General features: G+C 44.8%; 1 protein-coding gene across 9 annotated transcripts in view; it reads left to right on the plus strand.

Annotated features, from left to right (window-relative positions):
- Window positions 1–22657, plus strand: part of RIN2 (Ras and Rab interactor 2) — a 215676-nt gene that overhangs the window by 104501 nt on the left and 88518 nt on the right. For 7 of the 9 annotated variants that reach the window (XM_072736507.1, XM_026002340.2, XM_072736501.1 and 4 more), the window contains one exon: window positions 4125–4217. Coding sequence is in view for 6 of the 9 variants with exons in the window: in XM_072736501.1 (XP_072592602.1) it covers window positions 4125–4217 (93 nt within the window). In the remaining 3 variants the exon portion in view is untranslated. Of the gene's footprint in view, window positions 1–3952; window positions 4053–4124; window positions 4218–8250; window positions 8433–22657 lie in introns of those variants that run through there. The other 2 variants (XM_072736505.1, XM_026002338.2) reach the window with 2 other exon arrangements.

The raw sequence follows: 22657 nt of genomic DNA on the forward strand, positions 1-22657 counted from the left end.
CTGTCCCCCTCTCCCTCTGCCCCCCTCTACCCCCTGTTCTTGTGCGCTCTCTCTCTCTCTCTCTCTCTCTCAAATAAATAAATAAATAAATCTTTTTTAAAAATGAAAGAATAAAAATACAGTGATTAGTAAGAGGATGGGGAGTACAGTATTTTGCTTCTGATTTCTTCTCACAAACTAGTTTCCCTTTTCAATGAAAAAAAATCATAATATTAAAACTGTTTAATAAAAAAGTTTGTCAACTGAGGGAAAATCAGTGCTGGACAGTGATACAAGGGAAAAAAAATGCTTAAAGGAAAAACATTTTTTAAAAATTCACATAGGTTGAAAAAAAATTCATGTAATTTGATTGGTCAACCCAGAGCCTGGAATAGAGTTTTTCTGTCCAGCTTGTAAAATCCGTGGTAATACAAAGATAATTATGGAAATATTCAGAGACCTTCCCTGGATCCAGACACAGAGCCGCCCCACTGGCTTCTACCTCTTAGTAACGACGAAAAGCATTCACAAGGCAGACCTGCCGTCATCAGAGCCACTTAAGGAACCGGGCAGAAAGGTGATGTGCACTTCTCGGGATTGGCCTTGACTTGACAGATCCCCAGGGGTGAGTCACTTTATCCTTCTTCAGTCAGTTTGGCTGTAAAATAATTACAATAACGAGATCTGTTTACCAAGAGCTGAAGTCCACTTTGCCTCGTCTCATGCAGCTGCTAGGAAGGAGAAGAAGAAAGGTAGTGATTAGAAGGCTTTTGCGGCCACCTGTCAGAGTGGCTCGGCGTTGCAAACCCATGCCTTGAATAGGTGAAGCCTCTTCTAATTGTGAGTAGTGGATGCCAGTGCAAGTGTCCTTCTGCTTCTCCTGTGGGTCTGCACTTGTGACCTGAGGCCAATAAGGAGGAAGGGTGGTTTGACTAAATAAATGGAGGGGGGAGAGGAGGGCACGGGAGGAAGGTGGCTACACCATGGTCCCTCCTGTCTTGCCAAGATCTGGCCTGTGGCCCAGTAGCGCAAAAGCTGCAAGAGTGCCAGGGTCTCAGCCCAGCCCCGCTGATCAGTGACCTGGAAGCTAGCCACTAGGTGTCCGTCTGTCTCCCTGTGGCCAGCCTGCAGCCAGGGTCTGGGCGGCGGGGCCTCAGTGGCCGTCCTCGGGGGCTCTCGATAGAATGGGCTCCACAGCCCGACCAGGCCTGGCCAGGTAGCTCAGTGAGTCCTTTACGCTGAAAATCCAGGACAGACCTTCAACATCAGCAGTGGCTCCTGGGGCCACACGAAAAGCGACAGCTAGGTTTACCCTCAAGTGGTGGAGGCTGGTGTTTTCAGGGAGGGATATTCACTTCCTGCCTTTGTCCTTTAGCTTTCTGGAGCCACTGGCTTCGTTTACATTCCTTCGGTGGTGTTATTGAAAAGGCTTGGCAGCTCCCAAATGTTTACAGTGTCCCATTAGGGCTTCCCCCCCACACTTACTTTTTTGTTGTTTTTGGGAGGTTTTGTTTGTTTTGTTTTGTTTTGTTTTTTGCTAGCTAAAGCTAGCATCTGGAAAGATCCACTAGATGGACACAATGGGCTCATTTTTCAAGAATCCACTTTACCAGGAAAGGAGCAAGCTCCCAACATATAAATCTGGAGGAATTTTACAACCTCTTAAAACTACTGCCCCCCCCCCCCCCCGCTTTTGGTTTCTCTGTCTAGCCTGTTACTGGGATGGTTTTAGGACCAAATTGCTGGTGTAATACCTCGGGACAGAGAGGGGTGTGGAACCATGAATAGAAAGAAGTTATCCCTTTAAGTTAGCTTCAATTTCTATCCATGTTGAGTTAACACATTAGAGGTTATGGTTTAGGAAGGAAACTGTTGCTACAACAGGAAGGACCTCACACCAGAACTTCTTTGGGGTCCTTGAGAGCTTTTTTTATTTATTTTTTTCAATGAGAACAATCAGGAAAGCACTGTCTGCTTAGATTTTATTTAACGGGAAGGACCCACTGTTGCGCTTGGCCACCTGCTCTTGTTGCCTGCTGTCACCTCCCTCCTAGAGCAGCCCTTTGAAGAAGGAGGGAGGCAGCCTGCATTTTCTTGAAGAAATGCGATGGGTCTATCTGCTTCGCATGCGCGGAATCCAAACTGGATGTTCCACCAAGGGAGGTTGAAGCGCGGGCACGCAATTTTCAGGCAAGCTAATTAAACTGGTAAACTTCTGGAATCCAAGCTGCTCCGTCTCTATAGGCAAAATTCCCTGCCTGTCATGGCTCATCAGAAGGGGTTTGTGGAAATCTTCGGAACAGAACAAAGAGACTTAGGCCTGGATGAGGAATGAAATCTTGGCTCTGGCCAGGCAGCTCCTCCCCTGCTGTACGATGTCAAATCCTTTGCCGAGAAAATGCCTGAAAGGAAAAGAATTACATATGAGGCTTGGTTTCGAGAGGCGTCCTTTGTTGATGCGTGTGCTTCCACATGGAAAGTTAATCATGTGCTCCCCAAGGTTACAGTGTGGCTCCTATTCCCCTCTTGATTCTGAACACAGCACTATGTTTTCCTTCTGGAGTCGCTCCAATTTGTGGATTTTGCTAATATGCGATGAACTTCAAAGGCCTGGAAGCTGGGGCTGCATTCAGCTGCTGAGTCCGAGAACCTAATGCTCTGAGGTCAGCAGAATTGCAAAGGAAAGCTCACCAGTCTTCTCAGGAGGCTTTAGAGTGTTGGCCTTCATCCCAGAGGGATAGCAAGTGGAGAGAAACACAGGAAAGGCACCTCCAAACCTTTAAAGTGACTGAACCTTCACTAATATAGGTGAAGGTTCAGGAAAGAGGGATGGGTGTGCACTGCATTATTATCTCCCTAGATGGGATTCCACAGATCAGTGGAGCCCGCTGTGGATGGGAACACAGAGGCCAGTCTTAGGGCCAAAATGAGCCTCTTTCCAAAGAGCATTGCTCGCTAATGCACATGTAGTTCTCTGCTAAGTAATTACACTTTAACACTTGTTGACAAGTCCCTTGGAGCTGCTGGCTCCCTGTCTCCTAGCGCATAATGAGACAGCTTTAGCAAACTGGCAGCAGTGACCGTGGCTTTGGTGCCTCCCCACCCCCACCCCCACCCCCGCAGTTGAACCCCTTTTAATATTCCTTGATGTGGTGTGACGTGTTTTCACTTTACTGTCCTTACACCGTGTTGGTCATAATCAGGACGAGCTTTATTGTGGGCATGTTGTGGTGAGCGGAAGAGATCATGAGTGGGAAAACAGTTTTGTTCCTGGCCCACTCTCCCTGGGTAAGGAAGGTTCAGGAATGCTACCTAGGTCCTCGATGCACACTGCCTGGGATGCGGCCAGCTGCCTGGGTGTGTATGTATTTTACTTAGACGTGGACACTGAAGGCTTTGTAGCCAAGAGGAAGGATTATTGGGTTTTGATGCTCAAGTGAGGGAAATTCCAAGCTGAAATGGCCACAGTTATGATTCAGAATCATATCATGCCTTTACATTTTTCTGTGCATTCCAAAGTGCCCTGCCCCCCACCTTGGGTTATCATGGAGCTGTTTCCGGGCTCTTCCTTACACAGACTCATCTCTGTCAATGGGGACAACAGGATTTCATCCCCATCTCTGATTTCTAAGGAGAAAATAAAGGGATTTCTTCCCAGTGCCCTTGTGTTGACCTTGCCTGGGGGAGAGGGCTAGCAGAGCTGATGATGACCTCATCCCATTCCAGCAGGATTTCCTGGGACATGCAGGGCCTCATTCTTCTGCCGTCCCTCTGTGTTGAGCCACATTAAGTCCATAAGCTTCAGAGCAGATTACGGTGACATCTAATATCGGTCCCTTTAGGACTCGAGCGTGAGGTCAAGCAAACACACAAAGCAATCATTATACTTTCCGCAGTGCCAGAGACCTTGTGCGTCAGCTGAGGAGCGGGAGGTGGGGCAGCGAGGTGGGGCGCAGGCTAGGGACTGTGCTGTCTGGGGCAGGAAATCAGCCTGAAAGGGGATGGAAGGGCTTTGGTGGGAAATAAATGGCACTGTGTTGTTGACGGAAAAAGATCTTGGCAGGACCGTTGTTGTGAGTGTTCTGTGGCTTAGAAAGGAATTTCCTACAGGCTGGACTAACCATTAATAATGTCTCTACCTTCAGGAGTCCCGGGCGTGCAGTAGAGTGTCGCTGGGGGAGATGTCAGCTTGGACCATGGGCGCCCGCGGTCTGGACAAGCGTGGAAGTTTCTTTAAGGTAAAAGGAAGCCTTGATTGGGATTGCTAATGGGCAGACTCACTCACTTTGCAGGGCTGCATGGGGAGCTGTGGAGTGGAGGGAAGCCTGCTCTGAGCCAGCTCTGGGGGGGGAGGGGCAGCGGTGGGAGCTTGCCTGAGCCCAGCTGCGAGCTGTTATGGGGCTTTATAGTTTACAGTAGGTTGGAGGTTTTGTGACTTAGTGCTTCCAAGATAGGCCCAGGACCCAAGAGCTGCGAGATGCCACCCTGTGTAAAATAATCAAGGCGATCTTTGTCAACTGCTCAGCTGTTCTTTTGCTGCTGGATGGTTTTATGATAGAAGCCGAAATTTGCATTCCAGTGAATTGGTGCCATAGGCAAGTGTGTTTTACACTCTGCTTGATTGTATGAGTCACTTAAGTCCTCATTACAAAATAACAACAGTAAAACAGATTCCTGGGTCTCACCCTAGACTGATTGAACGTTATTAGCTGGTGTATTTTATCAAATACCAAGGGGCCTCTTGTGATCAGGCAAGAGAGAACCAAAGCAGCATGATTAGAACTGTACCACTTTCCAATTTGCATATTGATATTAATGGGTTAAAAGCACCTTGCTAGCTTAGTGAGTGAGATAAGATTCTAAGTGGGTGTTTGATGTACTCTGTGTGTATGTTGTAAATTAAGACTTGGCGGTCATTTCAAATTTGCACTTGGGCATTCATTTCCTCTTTATGGCTTTTACTTTGTATCCTTTCACCTCACCCTTAAAGTAATGCATACTCATTGTACAAAATTTGGTAAACACACAATCATGTAAATGACTACAAAATGGAGGTAAAAGGTACATTTGACATCTGTCATAGGCAGGTGTTCAAACACCAGACCTTTTTCCTCAAAGGAGGAATGATATAGAAGCCTTTTAGTTAATGAGGAAAACTGACAATGTTTACTGATTATTCCATCCTGATGAGTTGTAAGTTTGTATTAACTTGCATTTATATGCTTCTCATTTGCAAAAGACTAAATCTGATTTATTGCATCAATTTTGGACTAAAAAAAAAACCCATCAGAAGAGGCTGTTGATATAGTAAAGCTAAATTCAATAAGCTGACTACAGTAATGACAGACATTACCACAATACAGTCCCACTGGGGTGCAGGTGGGAGCACAGGAGGCATCTTTATAGGGTCTATGGGTCTGGATGCTAACCCTTTGAGCTGCATTTTTCAAGAGAGAATTGATTAGATTTCAGCAGAGTATGTGACATCATAGTTCAGGATTGGTGGATTCAGCAAGAAACTGGTCTTGAATAGAGTCTTGGTGAGTTAACTATTGTTTGATAAGCAGGCTTTTCCCAGGTGAGCATAGTGTTTGCCAGGACAAATTGTTTTGTAGGAATTTCCTGCAGCAAACAGCAAAGTGATTTATTGGTTTAAAGCCTTAACATCCTGGGCAAGAATATCCTGGAAGAAATAGTTATGTTAACACAGATGGTCTCAATTCTTCATCCTCATAGTTATGTGATGTGGACTTCTCAGTCTCCATTCTTGATCCATTTACTCAAGTTTGAATCAAACCCATTTGAGCCAGACGAGAAGCTCTTCAGGTCCCCTGTAGACCAGCTCCACCAGGCTCCTGATTCATCTCCAGTTCCTGAATCCCATATATGGAGATACTTATTTCATCCTGGTAGAAGGGACAAGCCCACCCCATTCCTTAACCTAAAGCACTGTCTACATCAGCATAACTATTGGCTGTTCGGTAACTACCACCCTTTGCTCAGGAAGTACGGTGGGCCTGAAATCTTACATAGCAGTTGGATTTTATAGTCAAAACCAAAGGAGAAAATTAAGTATGATCAAAATCGCCTTTGAAAATTCCTGAGAGAGGGTCCACATTGGACTCAATATTACCTGTTAAGTCCATGGTAGCCAGTGTGTCCTGCAGTTCTGGGGAAAACTTTAATTCTTTTTTTCCCCCCATTGGACAGCAGGTAAAACAGTTAACTTATATTTCTGGGCTATGTCCTGTGAAAGAATCAATCAGGCAAGAGGTGAGAGGCCTGCCTGACTCCCTTGAGGACAAGTCCTGTTTCATCTTCCTTGAGTCAAATGCCCATGAGGAAATGGCTGGCAACATGGCCTGTACTACTGGACTTGGTGTTGTCTTTCTCCTTTTTTTTTTTTTTTTTAACCCAGTGCTTAAATTGTTTAGTTTGCTTAAGTTACATATTCCAAATAAATGGTATAGTTACTTTGTACTTCTTTTCTTTCTAGACATTGTTATTCTTTACTATGGTTATTCTTCATTAATGATAGAATACTATTATTAGTTATTATAATATTAAATAAATATTGTTAGTTATTATTGATGATTTCATAATTTAGGCATGTAGTTATCAGTAAGGATGAAGTCAGCTGCCCTTTGGACATTTAATGCTGACTCTTTGGAGGTTCATCTTAAAAATGCTAACATAGAGATCAGTTTGCTGGGATGGTTTGTTGCTTAGCACCTTCTGGCACCCACTGGCTCTTCTTTCACTTTTCATGCTTCATTTCAATTCACATTTATCAAGCACCTGAGATCAGCCAGGCTCTGTACTAGTCACTAGGGAAATTTCAACCAGAAGTCATCCCTGATTCCATGGAGCTTTCAGTCTGGTAAATGAAAAATGAATGCCTTGATCAAATAATCACAATGCTAAACACATAATAATATCAAAAGAGACAGCAATGCTTCATGTGAGAAGTAAAAGAATATGTACCTCTGAGAATATTCCAGATAAATCTTCCCTGAAGAAGTGTCCTTTGATTAGAGAGATGAAGTTGACTCCATTTTATCTCAGAAGGTGAGGTAAGGCACCCTTGTGTCTTGCAACTTATCTGAGTCATTTCCGTGAGCCACGATAGACAGGAAACCACAAATCAAAGCTTGCCACCAGTGGTTAGCAACTCTGGTTTAAGAACACAAATTAGATAGGGGAAGATAATGATGAAAAAGAGGTCTGGTGGTTGTTTTCCAATTATCTGCACTTTACACAGAATTAAATGAGCCCTAATCACCAAGAAATGGATAATATGCATGTGAAATTCAGCTGTGACTCAAGAATGTAACCAGGTATGCTCACACTTCATGAAAGTGTCCTATCTGTTCATAGGACATCTCTAGTAAATGTGAAGATCAGCATGGCAATAGCATAAGAGAGTCATTCCAAAATTTAAGTCTACCCCACCTCCCCATGGAGTCAACCTCAGCTTTCAAACCAAAGGCCATTTTCTCAGAAAAGATTTCTCTGGAACATCACATTGGGTTACATATTCCAGAGCCCCATTTGCTTCTCATACGAAGCATTATTTTCTCTTATGACTCATAACATGCTTAATATTATGACTATTTGGTTGGCTACCAAAGATTGAGCATTGTAGGATGGTTGACAATGTCTGGTGGTTACGGTTCATGCAGAATCACACAGATGATGCTCGTAATCTATCTGCAGTACCACCAAACGTATTTATTTGTTTGTTTCCAAACCATTCCATTCATCCACATTGACATTCGAGATCTTCCAGCTATGCTTCCCCCTTCTTCTGCCACCAGTCCTGCCCCTGTGGCATCTTGGGTCTGTTCCTGTGGTCCAAACCTGCTGATGCCCAGACTCCAGGCTTTGCCCATCCCTCCTCCTCCCCCTCTCTTTCCACCTCTCCCTGCTGGGCTCCCAACTACCCTTCCAGGCTGACATAAATGCACTTTATCCAAAGGAACTCACATGGTCTGAGTTGGCGTCTACCCTTTTTTTTTTTTTTTTTTTTTTGTCTGAAGATAAAATTGTGGCAGAAGGCCTAGCTGTAGTACCAGGAAGTAAACTTCCATTCATAACTTGACTTCTGCCATGAGCAATTTGCTCTGTCCTTTTGACACTGTGTCCCTGACCCTGAGAGGGAGTTTCTACAGCAGAGGACAATTGAAGAAGAGGACCAGTGTGTATTGCCGTCGACAGTCGATTTCTTTTTTTTTTATGTTTTTTTTTTTAATTTTTATTTATTTATGATAGTCACACAGAGAGAGAGAGAGAGGCAGAGACACAGGCAGAGGGAGAAGCAGGCTCCATGCACCGGGAGCCCGACGTGGGACTCGATCCCGGGTCTCCAGGATCGCACCCCGGCCAAAGGCAGGCGCCAAACCGCTGCGCCACCCAGGGATCCCGACAGTCCGATTTCTTCCAGGAATGCTTGGGTGAGCCTGCGCTGCACCACAAGTTGGTAGAGCTCTCTGTTTCTCAGTGATTGCTACGCAGCCTCCCTTTGCCTCTGGGACAGGGGAACAGTTTGTGTTAACTGATCAGGAAGAAAATGCTTTTGACAACAGAGACCCTGCCGTCTTGTGCCTCCCTGGTGCTCATTTGTAGGGAGATGCCCTGAGCGTGGGCTCGCAAACCAACTGGAGGCTGCGCGGGCCCTGCTCAGCAACAGAGGCTAAATTTGAGAGGTGTTCTTTTGGTCATTTGGAATAGTTTGGATAACAGGTGCATCGTGTTCATCTTTTCAGACAGTCCAGAGAAGCCATAGAAGAGAGAGAGCTCTCTGGCACCATAGAGAATAGAGTGTGACTAGCTCTGAAGAAATCTGATTGCTAAAACCTGCCTCTACAAAACAGATAAAGCAGGGGTGACGATTACCTTCACTCCAACTCCCTAAGTATCCATCCCTCCTCAGCATTTGAAAAACTATTCTCTTTTCAAAAATTCCATCTGCAGGCAGATTTTTTTTTAAGATTTTATTTATTTATTTATTCATCAGAGAGAGAGAGAGAGAGAGGCAGAGACACAGGCAGAGGGAGAAACAGGCTCCATGCTGGGAGCCCGACGTGGGACTCCATCCCGGGTCTCCAGGATCACACCCTGGGCTGAAGGCGGCGCTAAACCGCCAAGCCACCAGGGCTGCCCTGCAGGCAGATTTTTAATCATCCAGAGCTGCCACAACCACAGAGCTTGGGTGTCCATGATTTCCAGCATTCAAGTTTCCAGACTATTCTTCATGTGGAGAGTCATTTCTTTGCATGCACAACCCAAGACAGCAATTCACTGTTGGGTGGCAGCGGACAGAGAGAGCAAGGGCTTGAAAAATAATGGATGGAGCCAAAATCACAGTTTAGTCAGTAATTTCATTAAACATATCTTCCCGTGGATCTGTAAACGCTCACAAGCCACAGGCATGAGCGCCACGCCCTTGTCTCCTAGCCTGTGCGCTGAGCAGTGAATAGACATCACCTCACGTGCTAGGCGTCCAGGGAGGCACCATGCCACAGTCTGTAATCACGAAAGGACTAAGCACTGCAGAAAAAACAAAACAGAGATTAGAGATTCGGTCGGAGTAGATGACGTATTGATAATTATTCATACTAATATTGCAGAGCAGAGCTGACGTCAGTATTTGGTGTCTCTTTTATTTTCCTGGACACTTATACCTGGAGAGGCCTTAGAGCAGTGCTGTCCCATAGAAATACAAAGTCAGCTATGGGGGTCTTTCTAAGTGTTCTAGTAGCCACATTTAAAAAAAAAGTGAAAATGATTTTAATACTATATTTTATTTAACTTAGTACCTCTAAAATATTATCATGTAAATATGTAATCAATATAAAAGTATTAATCAGGTATTTTATAGTCTTTTTTTTTTTTTTTTGGTACCATGCCTTTGAAACACAGGATATATTTTACACTGAGCACCTCTCAATTCAGACTAGCCACATTTTGAGTGCTCAGTCACTATGTGTGGCCGGTGAAGAATTACATGTGATCTGGTCTAAACTGCTTCCTATTACAGATGGGTAAACTGAGGCCCAGGGAGGTTGAACTGCAGCTGGTTAACCTATGGGAAGGAGGGAATTGGAGTTGTCCTCCAGTTGTTGTGCTTTCCCTGAAGCATCCCACCCTAGGTAGCGGCCCCCCCACCCCCCCGGGAGATCCAGTCTGATCCCTTCCTGCCTGTTCTAGTGAGATTTGCCAGGAAATTCCTTCTGGAGAGGTCATGGGGACAGTGACCCCTCTTTGGAAGAGCATTTGGCTTTTTTGGGATACTCCCGTGCATCTCTCACCATCTGCTCCAGATCCCTCCAGGAAACAGATCAGTCCCTCGGGGCATGACTTTCTAGGAATGTCATAAACTTGCTGTATTGTGGACAGCAGTTCCCATTTGTGTTTTCAAAAAGCAATGGGTTTCGTGGTTTAATGGGGTAGTTTTTCCAGCACATTCTGGCCCTTCGTTTCTGATATTAAATATTGCCTTTGGGGCTGCAGTACTCTCTCACTTGCTTTAAGGAACTTTTTTTTTTTTTAAATCCAGAATGAAATAAATTTCCCTGGTCCCCCTCAACCATATATTTCTCCAGGCTTACTTGTAACTCTGAGTTTCCATTATTAGGGAGACGCCAAGGAGGGAGATGTAGATTTGAAGGACTATCATGTCATTGTATAATTTTCAGAAGGTTAAAACAAGACTCATATGTGGAATGATCATCTGTCAAAGCTTTATTCACCCCATGCATTAAAGCAAGAAAACACTATAAAGCTGGTCCAAAGAACATGTTGACAAGTGTTATATCTGTAGTTGACTTAAAAAGTCTTTCTGTAATAAATTTACTGGGTAAAATCAAAACTGGTTAAAGTCCTACAAGCAATAAAACTCTAACCATTTTTAATCTTTTTTTATTATTTAATTTTTATTATTATTTAATTTTAATCTTCTAATCTTTTTTTCTCCTGAACAGAAATCCCCAGGCTGACATGTAACCACCCAGTGCCCAATTCCTTCCTAAGTAGCACATAGCAAAATCAACAGATACACCCCCCCAGATAATTAAATAACCTTTAGATGACTTTATTAAATAATACCCAAGCATAATGCTCAAAAACCAAAACAAAATTTCCACCTGGAAATTTTAAGACTTTCTAATAAAAAACTCTTGGGTGAAAGGGGAAATACAAAATGGATTTATAGAATTTCTCAAAAAAAAAAAATCAAACACTACCTGTCAGAATCAATGGCATTCACTTAAAGCAGAGAACAGAGGAAAATTCACAGTATTAAGCACTTTATCAAAAAAAAAGATATGCGTCACCCACCTTTTTGCCTTATTTTCAAGGGCTTTTTTTAAAGATTTTATTTATTTATTCACAAGAGACACAGACAATGGCAGACACAGGCAGAGGGAGAAGCAGGCTGCACGCAGGGAGCCTGATGTGGGACTCGATCCCGGGACCCCAGGATCACGCCCTGAGCCGAAGGCAGATGCTCAACCACTGAGCCACCCAGGCATTCCTATTTTCAAGTTTTAAATAGTGTTTCTTATTCTGCTGAAACAGCCTATTTCCTACCTTTCTACAACCTTCTTCCTCCCTTGTCCTCAGCTTTTTACAACCAGGATTTGTACCTTGAAGAGTGAATTTCTTCAGTGAGGTTGTAGAACTATGGGAAAGCTTGTTCTGAGTTGATTGATTTAAATACTTTAGAAGAAAAATTTCCTGTTCACTGAAGAATTGTGTCTGTATTAATAGCACTGATTTCTGAGCTCTTTTTCATAATGTTAAAGCCTTAAGATGATGTTTTGGATACTGCTCTGACACCTAAAGTCACCTCCCAGAGGCTGACAAAATCCTTGCACGTGTGTCTGTCACCAAGTTCACCAGACTAAGGTGAAATATATGGAGCCTAATTTCGCAGGATAATAGTCTTTCTAGCTTCTTTCCATGGTAAGCAGAAAATCACCTTCAGAACAGAATGTGAAAGCTGCATTATCTGTTGCTATGTAACTAATTGCCTCAAACCTCCATGACTTAAAGCAACAAATATCTATATCTCACCATTTCTGCAGGTCAGGAATCTAAGTTTGTATAACTGAGTGCTTCCAGGGCGAGGTTGCTAGGAGATTGCAGTCAGGTTGTTGGCCAGGCTGCATTCTCATCAGACTGTTTGAACAGTGGGCACCCTACTTCCAAGCCACCTGGCAGGTCTCCATCCCTCTCTGCAGGGCTGGCCTCAGGCTGAGGGTGCTGGCTTCCCCCAAGGCGAGTGATACAGGAGAAGACAAAAGAGATGATGGCTAGAGTCTATCACCTAATCTTGAGAGTGCTGCCCCATCACTTCTGCTGTGTTCTGCTCAATGGAAGCCCTTCGGGTAGTCCAGCCTTCACTCAAGGAGATGTCATCTGAAGGTGTAAATACCAGGATGCAGAGTTCTCCAGCTATTTTAGAGACAAAAATGTAGGAAAATAATTTAGTCAGAAACCTTCAGGGCCAGACAGAATGACAGGAGTGATGTGAAATGAGTGGGCCTACCTGGTGTTGGGCAGGTAGTTTTTTGGTGGGAAAACAACTGACTGGAGAGCACCAGGCCCTGCCGGGAGGGGGACGCTGCTTATTCAGTTTCAACCAGATGCTGACCCACAAGAACGAATGTAGGTCCTCTGATATTTTTCAAGAGAGGCCAGAAATTCTCTCTTTTTTGTCTCTCATGAATAAGTAAAATCTTTTAAAAAAATAAATGAATAAAAAATAAAAAGTACAGTGAGGATGGAAGAAAATGCTTCTGAGCACAGACTTTGGCCTGGGGACTGTCAGTTTGAACTCCTATTTAGTTAGCTGGGAGAAGGATCAGCCAGGTGGAAAGTTCAGTCTCCCAACACTGCTGACCCCCCAGGAGGCCCTGGGGGTGTGCAGGAGAGATGGATACCACAGCTGCTCTTTCTTTTGTGCGCCTCACATTCAACAGTGACAGACTCTATGAATTCTAGCTGAGCCCTGAGAGGCAGGACCAACCATGGATGGACTGAGGGATATTCAGGGAAAGGAGCGGCAAGTTTCTCCAGGCCTTAAGACAGGGTCTTGGGGGATCCCTGGGTGGCGCAGTGGTTTGGCGCCTGCCTTTGGCCCAGGGCGCGATCCTGGAGATCCGGGATCGAATCCCACGTCAGGCTCCCGGTGCATGGAGCCTGCTTCTCCCTCTGCCTGTGTCTCTGCCTCTGTGTGTGTGTGTGTGTGTGTGACTATCATAAATAAATAAATAATTTAAAAAAAAAAAAAAAAAAAGACAGGGTCTTGGGTCAGCCATGATTACCAAGGTATGTAAGGACCTTAAGTTGCAGAGACTCCTCCTGCTACTTTTAGGAGCAGCTTCTCACGTGTAGCTGATGGAGTGCTGACAGTCCACTGTCCCAGATGTTAAAGGTATCAAGAGAGGAACTAACATGGGATACAGTCTTCTTTCTCCTTTATCTTATCTTCTAAAAAGGACAATGGCTTGCCAAAAATACCCCTCCTTCCTTCCTGTAATTCCAACTGGAGACTCATGTTGAGTTAATAAGTAGCACTTAACTGGAAGAATGTCAGATGATTCACTAGTCATTCACATTAGTATAAACTAGGACTTTATGAACCACTAGCTTCAGTCAGCCTAGAGAAGAAATTTGAGTTCGTGTGCACTGAGGAGAAGGGGGTTCGAATAAAGCAAATTGGGGTTTCTGAGGCAAAGGATGGACCTTAGGGACCCCCTGTGGGTGGATGAGGCAGCATGGGCACCCATCACCCAGAGTGGAGAGGGAAGGGCGTCAGGAAGTAGTAGGTGGAGATACAAATAATCCCACCTTCTTGATAGTCTCCAAACACCATTGCCCTGAACCTGGGGACTGAGTGGTTCCACATGGGCCCTTTATTTAGAATATATCTTTTACTGCCAAAAGAAAATGCTCTGTTCACAAAACTCTGACTCCATATGTATGGGCTTTTCCCACACCAGCCCATTCTCCAGTTCTCTATGGACACCAGCTGGGTATCCAAGTGTGACATTAACTACTCCGGGTAAGCACAGACCTCGCAGGTTGAGGGCTCAGGCCCACAAGACTGTCCCTACTTCAAACACCAATCAAAAGCAGTGGACTCCCAGATTCTCCAAACTTCTGTCCAACTTGGCTATAAATCAGTGGTTCCCCCAACCCCTCTTCAGGTTGTTCTTTACTAGATGGGCTCACAGAACTCAGGGAAACACTTTATTTCCTGTTACGAATGTATTATAAAGGATACTGATGGACAACTAGATGAAGAGATACATGGGACAAGATCTGGCAGGGTCCTGAGCGCAGGACCTTATGTCTGTGTGGAGTTTGGGATGCACCACTCTCAGCCTCACCAATCAGAAGCTCCCCAAACCCTTGCATTTAGAGTTTTTAATGGAGACGCATTACGTAGGCATGGTTGATTAAATCACTGGCCATTAGCAATTAGCTCAATCCCCAGCCCCACTTCTTTCCCCATTCCAATGCTCTAATCACAGGGTTTGGTTCCCCTGGCTCATCCTGAAGCTACTCAGGGGCTTGCAGTGAATAACAAGACACTCCTAACATTTCTATCACTTAGGAAGTTCCAAGGGTTTAAGGGCTCTGGGTCTGGAGGCCCAAGGGGAATGATAACCATCACAGACAAAGACAAACCCTACAGGTGCAAATCTTTCCCCTTAAGGTGGCACTGCTAATGGGCACATAGGAGTTTTTGATGACAAATCCAGCAGTCTGAAAGGCAAAGCTTAACCCCATTAGCAATGTCCTGGGAGATACAGATGCTGACATTATCTTTCAGGCCAGTGTCAGAGTAAAGGAAAGAAAGTGAAGAATGTTTAGTTAAAATATGAAGTCTTGATCTGATGTCTTGGGAGGAAGCAGTCTACCTCCATGGCAGCTGCCTCTCTTCCTTGTCAATTTGATTTGGAGGTTTGCATCATCTGCGCAGGGCCAGATGTCAGGTGGAGCCTTCTTTGAGATGTATATTCAAGGTGTAAGTTCCTGAAGTCTGGCTGCCATCTGAGTAGTGAGGAGGACCTGGTTTAATTCCTTCCAAGGAGATTCAAGGGCAGTCTCTATTTTTACTGATTCCAAATCAGAAAAGTAGGAGTAAATTGGAAACATTAGTCTGGAGAGTTGTAACCAGATTTTCAAGGAAACTAAAAGAATTCAGGATCCAGTCCAAATTGTTTTGCTGGACTTTTTTTAAAAGTTTATCTTATTTACATCTATTCAGTTTACTTGTTCTTCACAATTATGTTTAGATTACCCACAAAAAGCTTTATAAAAGATTAGACAAAGTATTAAGTTATTTTTTGCTGACAACTCTTAAAAATGACATGAATTTATTTGATTAGGAAACCTAGGTAGGCTAAAAGTTGTATGTCTAATTTACTGAAAATTATCCTAGACCACATGAACTTGAAAAACATTAGTATTAGTTCCTATTATATTTCAGAGAGTTAGAAATGCTTTATTTATAAGTGTTTCTTTTTAAGTCAAATAGAGCCATTTGCAAAGTAATTTTAATGCCATTCAGAGGTAGAAAATATCACATACGTACAATAGACACACACAAGCATATAGAGGCCTATGGCTATTGTTTTTAAATTTTTAGACATGAAAAGGGTATGATCATAAAAACTCAGTAGCTTATAAAAAAAAAAAAAAAAAAACAGTTGGATCCAAACTGTTTTCTGGTCAGGGGAATAAGCTAAGTTTACCTGGTCAGAAGGCTAACAATATTTGTGGAGAAAACAGGATTTTTCACTCATCTAAATTTTAAATGACCTTTCCCCCTTTTGTTTCACTTCCGATAAGAATTACTTCACTGAGGCTTAGCTTTTAATGTCTTCATTTCAAAGTCAGGGAGCAAATGCAGGTTCCCCCAAGAAGGAGCTTGGTTTCCTGAAGCTAATTTACAAACCTTTTGAGATAGAGGGGAGGTTTTGGAGTTGGTAAAAAGGAACAGGTGAACTTTGAATGGCCTCCAAAGCTGCATTTCTAGTTTTGTAAAGATCAGAAAGAGGACAGTTGCTTTTGATTCCTCAGAGAACTGGGGTGTGGCTTGGATGTTAAGGACTGCCACACCCATCAATCCATGTCAGAATGTATTATTGTCTTGGCTTTGGTTTTAGTTTTCCTTTGGCTATGAAGGGGAAAACCTAGCAGTTACCAGGAAAGCTCTGAGTGTCATTGAGTTTGGGAGGAGTTCACCGAGGGCCCTCCTTCAAAGGTAGATATGGGAGTGTTTATAACGTCATGGCCTTTTGTTTATGACCCTATAGAAGCAGTTCAGACAGAGGATAACTAGGATGAGTATTCAAATAAAGGAGGATATTAGGTCAGTCTTTTGTATATAGTTCTTTGTATCAAGTACCTCTTGTGCCTTTTTAATTGGTCAACTTTCAACGAAGCTACTTTGGAAATTTTGAAGCTTTTTCTTTAAGTGCACCTCTTTTTTTAATCTTTTTTTTTTTTTTTTTTTTTTTTATGATAGTCCCACAGAGAGAGAGAGAGAGAGGCAGAGACACAGGCAGAGGGAGAAGCAGGCTCCATGCACCGGGAGCCCGACGTGGGATTCGATCCCGGGTCTCCAGGATCGCGCCCTGGGCCAAAGGCAGGCGCCAAACCGCTGCGCCACCCAGGGGTCCCTTTAAGTGCACCTCAAACGGTCTTGCCTAACTGGAATGTTTCCCATTATGGCCATCGTAATTCTAGGCTGTAACTCCCTTGAGGGCTGGCAGCAGTTTGGTAGGACCCTGGCCGCAGATGAGGCTTAATCCACATTTCTGTGCAGTCAACTCTAGCCTCAAATGCGGTGCAACTCACATTTCTGTCCAGCCTTATTTTGGGGTTCCTAACCTGACGTCACCTAACCAGTTCTTCAGGACACAGAACAAGCTTAGTAAGATCGTGCCATTTTTGCAGATATTTGTCGCTGGTAGGGCTACGGTTCTCAGATATAAAATAAGCAGGTGTGCTGGAAGGTGCTATACTTAGCTCTTTGGATTTCAAGGATTTCGCTTAACCATATTTTATCCGCCCAAGGCCTTCTCCTGGACCCAGTTCAGCTCAAATTAGATCCAGTCAGGTCCTGGACCTAGTTGGGTTTTTACACTGGACCCAGTGGCTCGGCGCAGCCAATCAGATCGAAAGGCTCTCAGCAAGGGGCGGGACTTAACCGGCCTGGGAAGCCTGGAGACGCCTTGGGCTCGGAGGTCGCAGGGCAACCACCTGTGTTTGTCAGTGTCCCGGACGCCACAGGAGGTTCCCCTCGGGTCCCATCGCTGCCACCGAACCTGTGAGGGGACAGAAATTCAACTGAGTAATCTAAAAGGTCAAATCGGCTGTATTGAACGATTCACGAAACAGGTGGCACCCCCTCTAGCCCATCTAAAGGAGCCCCGTGGAGCTGCAGCCAAGGTTTTTCAAGGTAGAGGGTGCGAAAAAGAAGTTATTAGCAAAGAATCCGTTGCTTCAGGCAAGCTTGCCCCCAGCTTGCCCTCTTAGGGGAACACAAGGGGTCTGTCGGTAGATTTCCCAGTACTGCCCGGAAAAACCTGCCTGTTGACTGGCTGAGGGATACATCCCGCCAGGGGCTGGGGTGGGGGTGAGGGGGCAGGTGAGGAATCAAGTCTCCATTATATGGGGCCCTTAACATAAGTGACTCCATTTAGGACCTGTGGTTTTCCTTTTTAATAACATACATATCAGGAAATAGTTGGTACTTGAAATACGGTCCCTGGCCGGGCAGTGCTGGCATGGCCCAGAGTTCGATAGCAAGGCAGCCTCGACTTCTGCAGTGTTCTCAAGGTGTGGTGTTGGCCTCCAGCATCAGCTGGGCCTGGAAACTTCTTCGAAATGCAGATTGTTGGATTCCACCCCAGACCTAGTGAATCAGACACTGGGGGTGGCGTCCAGCCGTCTGCGTTTTAACAAGCCCGCCAGGGGATTTGAGTTTGAGAGCTGCTATACTCTATATTTGAATGAGTAGACAGGACAGTACAAAAAGCATGGAAATTAAAAAAAATTAAAAAAAAAAAGCATGGAAATGTCTGCATTCTAGAGCTGATTTCATGTTGCTGTCTGGAAAAAGGAGTGTATCACCTTCCCAGTGGGCTGTGAGCATCCATCAATGCAGACATAGTGTTTTCATGATGACAGTCACACCCCTGTGGTAGGTGTTAGTGTCATTGCCACTGTCTGATACAGGTTCTGGCATTGGGGTTTTTTTGCCTGCTTCCCCATGACACCTCCACATATATTTGCTCCCTCAAAAGCAGCTGCACACAGACACACTAGTGAAGAAGACCCACAGAGGCGGGATGACACAGCCATGAAGAGCTCTGTAACAGACACAGTCACCCCACCAGGCCCCCCCACACTGGCTGTGGCCATTTACCTGTAGGTTCTCAAACTTTCTCTGAGCTCAGATTCACAGATGTGGGCTCCTCCCTCCTCAGCGAAAGCCTGGGGAGAATGAACTCAAACTGTGTCGTTGGTATGCACTGCCATTTGCCAGAGGAAGAGAAGAACTAGTAGAAGCAACATGACTTTTACTAAAGGCCCAGCTTTTCAGGGAAGTCAGCTGGTTTTGTTGTTGTTGTTGTTGTTATTTATTTATTTATTCATGAGAGACACAGACTGGCAGAGAGAGAAGCAGGCTCCATGCAGGGAGCCCAATGCGGGACTTGATTCTGGGACCCCCGGATCACGCCCTGAGGCAAAGGCAGACGCTCAACCACTGAGCCACCCAGGCACCCTGGGAGCCGACTGTTTTGATGCCACTCCATGGGTGCAGCCCAGCCTTCCTCTTTATTCAATGACTTTTTAAACTTTATGTTTCTTTTCAGAAATGGCATTCCAGGCATTATTCTAGGCACTTTACACCCATTCACTTACTTAATCCTCTCGCTATCGTATGCCCATTCTACAGATGAGGAAACTGAGGCATGGACAGGTTATGATACCTGCCTAGGGTCACACAGTTTGTGGATTCTGTAGTGGTTCCGTGGTGATGGCACTTCAACTGGGAAGGAATTTCAGAGATGGGACCTAGCACCCTTGGGGCTTTAATGTGCTGACCCTGTGAAATGAGAAATGGGCCCCTCCCCCCCTCCCCACTTTTCAGATCATGGTCCCTGTAGTGGATGCTTATTTGTTGAGATGTGAACCCGACTCTGCTTTCCATGCTGCGCACCCACAGCTGTCCCTTTTGGAGAGCCGCCTCTCAGAGTTTCCTGCCTTGTACAGTGAGCATCGTTCTTCTCAGAGACCACCCTGAATACATCCTTCACCTGAATTGGGTTTTGTAACTTGCTGCAGCCAGGGAGAAGACACCAGAAGAAGCATGGGGGTAGGAAGGGAAGTCTCAGTAAGAGGGACTTGGGAGGGGTTTGTTATAGGATTTGGCTTTGTATTGGCTAGTTCTAAGGAACGAAGGGTTGCAGAGGTGGAAAGAAAAATCCAGGATACCTAGCTGAATCTGAATTTCAGATTTAGCATATATAGAGGCAATACATTCTATGCAATACTGGGAACATGCTTATACTAAAAAAAAAAAAATGATCCATTGTTTTTCTAAAATTGAAATTTGACTGGGCACTCTGTATTTTATCTGGCAACCCTGAATGAGGATTTGAGTGTTATCAGGAAGCTAGGAAAATTTGGTTGATTGAGTAGCTTAATAATTTTTATCTAGAAGGCAGGAGGAATGAAGGAAGCCAGAGGTAGCTGCGGTGAAGCAGCCAGCACTCAGTGTCGGAAGAGGGGGCCATTTAGTCATTTTTGTGGTTTGGGCATCCTGTGTTCTGTCTTGTTTCAGACCTGGTGGCTAGTGGCTGTGTTAAATCCATGTGTTGACATTCTGTGTGCATTATTAATGTTCACTTGGAAACAAGCCAGAGGCATTGCTTACTTTTGCATTCAACTTCCAGATTCTGTGGTTATTTCAGCATGTCCCCAGATACTAATGTCTCAAAGATGCAGCTCACTTGAGGTCTGCTCCAGGACAGCCAGTTCAGTTTAAGCCACCGGTTCTCTGAAAGTATTTTTTATTGTTACACCATGGGTGGAGGTGGCTCCCTACAATGCACGGGCTGCCCCCCACAATAAAGAACTATCTGGCCCGAAATTTCCATCATGCTGAGGCCAAGAAATCCTGGTCTTCCATGTATATTAGGAAATAATTCATTTCTGAGGTCTCTCTGACTATCTCTGGGGTGTGCCTTCTGAAACTAAAGGAAACGAAAGCAAGAAAAGTGTGCATGTGTATTTAGCACCCACTATCCTGAATTGGCATCCTGTGGGACTAGCTTCGTGCCTGGTCTTTCTTTAATAGTAGGTGTTCAATAAATATGCTGAATGCATGAAAAATGTCTAATGTGTATATGTGTGTATGATATATGCATTATTCATTTATTCAGCACCCACAGTGGCAGGGCTGGTCCTGGGTACGGAGTATGCAGAGATGGGGGAAACATAACAGAGAAACCTGAGCTTGAAGGATGGGGAGGAGAGGCAGGGCTGCCTGTGAGGATGCTTGGGGAGGACTGGCATGCTGGCTGGACGAGGAGTTGGCAGTTAGTGCAGTTGGACACCATGAAGGGTTTTGAGGAAGGGCAGCCCTGATGGCTCAGCGGTTTAGCACTGCCTTCAGCCCAGGGCCTGATCCTGGAGACCCGGGATTGAGTCCCATGTCAGGCTCCCTGCATAGAGCCTGCTTCTCCCTCTGCCTGTGTCTCTGTCTCTCTCTCTCTCTCTCTCTCTCTCTCTCTCTGTCTCTGTGTGTGTGTATGTCTCATGAATAAATGGGTGAAATCTTTAAAAAAAGAAAAAAAGAAAGCTCACTTGGGATTAGTGCCCTGTCTGTATTCCATTAACCAAGAAAACCGAAGTGCAGCCCAGATCTTGCCTGGGGTCCCTCAAAGGACCCTGAGCCACCTTCCGCTCAGCCCACTTGCAGCTGGCTTGCTGGTAGTACCCTGCACCTTGTCCATGTATCCAGGAGCTCCCTTCCCTCCTCACTCTTTCAACACTCATCCCTGAGTCTCCTGATCCCTTCTGGTTTTCTTTGCCTCAATTCCACCTTCTCATCTTTATTGTGCACAGTGTCTTGGTCTCTCTGGAGTCTTGAGCTTTGTTTTCTCCTTTTCAATACCTTAGTTCGAAACCGCACAGCAAACATGAGGCTGGAGCTGACACCTCAGTTTTAGAAGGCGGGAAAGGAAGAGAGACTGTAAACTCTTACTTATTTGTTGTTAGGCCTGCCCCATACTTTTGAAATAACCCCTGTACCTGAAAGATGTGGTGGGAACTGGAGAGGAACAGCAGAGGGAAGGTGACAATTGGGACAAAGTCAGCAAACTGTGACCCAGCAAACACCTGTTTTGATCATTGGGACACAGCCACACCTATCCCTCTATGTATTGTCTACTGCTGCATCCGTTCACAGCTGCGGAACTGAGTTCCTATAGAGACTATTGCCTGTGAGTCCTAAAATATTTTTTAGAAAAAGTCTGCTGACCACTGACTTGGGAGATAATTGCATTTTTGCCACCCAATTCTCAAAGTCAGTCTTGGGGATGGGTAGCCATGTCTTCACTAACAAATGAACAGATGCGTGCACTGCCCATAAGAGCTTGGTTTCTGAGGGCTGGGCCCATTCTCTTTTTTGAATCATACTGCCTGCCTTATATGGGTTGTCAGAAACAGCTAGAATAAATACACTGGAGATTTCAACCTCCGATACATACAGGGGCCAGGTGGATTATGTAAACCAGTAAAACCAACCCAGGCGAAAGTTGATAAATGGCAACAACAATTTGGCTGTTAGTACTAGGAACACTAGGGAATGGTGGAGACTGCAGCAAACCGAAGAGTAGATGTCCCACATCAAGAGGGTGACATCACCAGGATACCACAGTGTTTCTAATTTTCAAGAAGCTAAAAGCCTTTGAACTTTTAAACTTGGGTTTTTGTGTAGATCTCCTGATTTTTGCATGAAATACACTTTATGTTTAAATGTTGGAAGCATTTTAACCATAAAGGATAGGACAGGCCCATGTGAGCAAGTTGGACAAAGCATAGCTGAGTATCTCTGTAGGTCACCAGGGACCTCTGATACCTGACATACACATTGGACTGACCATCAGAGCTTCCTCACAGCTCTAGATAAGGCAGCAGAGGGTTTTCCTGGGCACTCACCAGGAAGAGTTCTGTATCAGCCATCAGCCCTGACTTCCGGTGAAGCCTTCAGCTGGACACTCAGAGCAGCCTCAGACTCCACTTATCTGCAGAGGGAAGGAAGTGCCCACGAGTCAAAGAGGATACAGAAGTCAGGAAGGCTGAGCTCCTAGAGGAGGAAGATGGGTTCTAGGAGAGCCCCAGGGTCTGAGAGGAAGCTACTAAGTTCATCCTGGGTACAGCCAATACAGGCTTTCCAGGGGTGCACATGTCAACCTTTTCCAATGTAATGAAGCCCAGTTTTACTTTTAGTACATCAAAAATGGGTATCCCCTCGACACAAATCAAAATTACAATGATAATAACCTCACACCTGTCAGAATGGCTAAAATCAAAAACACAAGAAACAACAGGTGTTGGCAAGAATGTGGAGAAAAAAGAACCCTCT

This window comes from Vulpes vulpes, chromosome 14 (genome assembly GCF_048418805.1).
Source record: "Vulpes vulpes isolate BD-2025 chromosome 14, VulVul3, whole genome shotgun sequence".
In the NCBI taxonomy this organism is placed as follows: Eukaryota; Metazoa; Chordata; class Mammalia; order Carnivora; family Canidae; genus Vulpes; species Vulpes vulpes.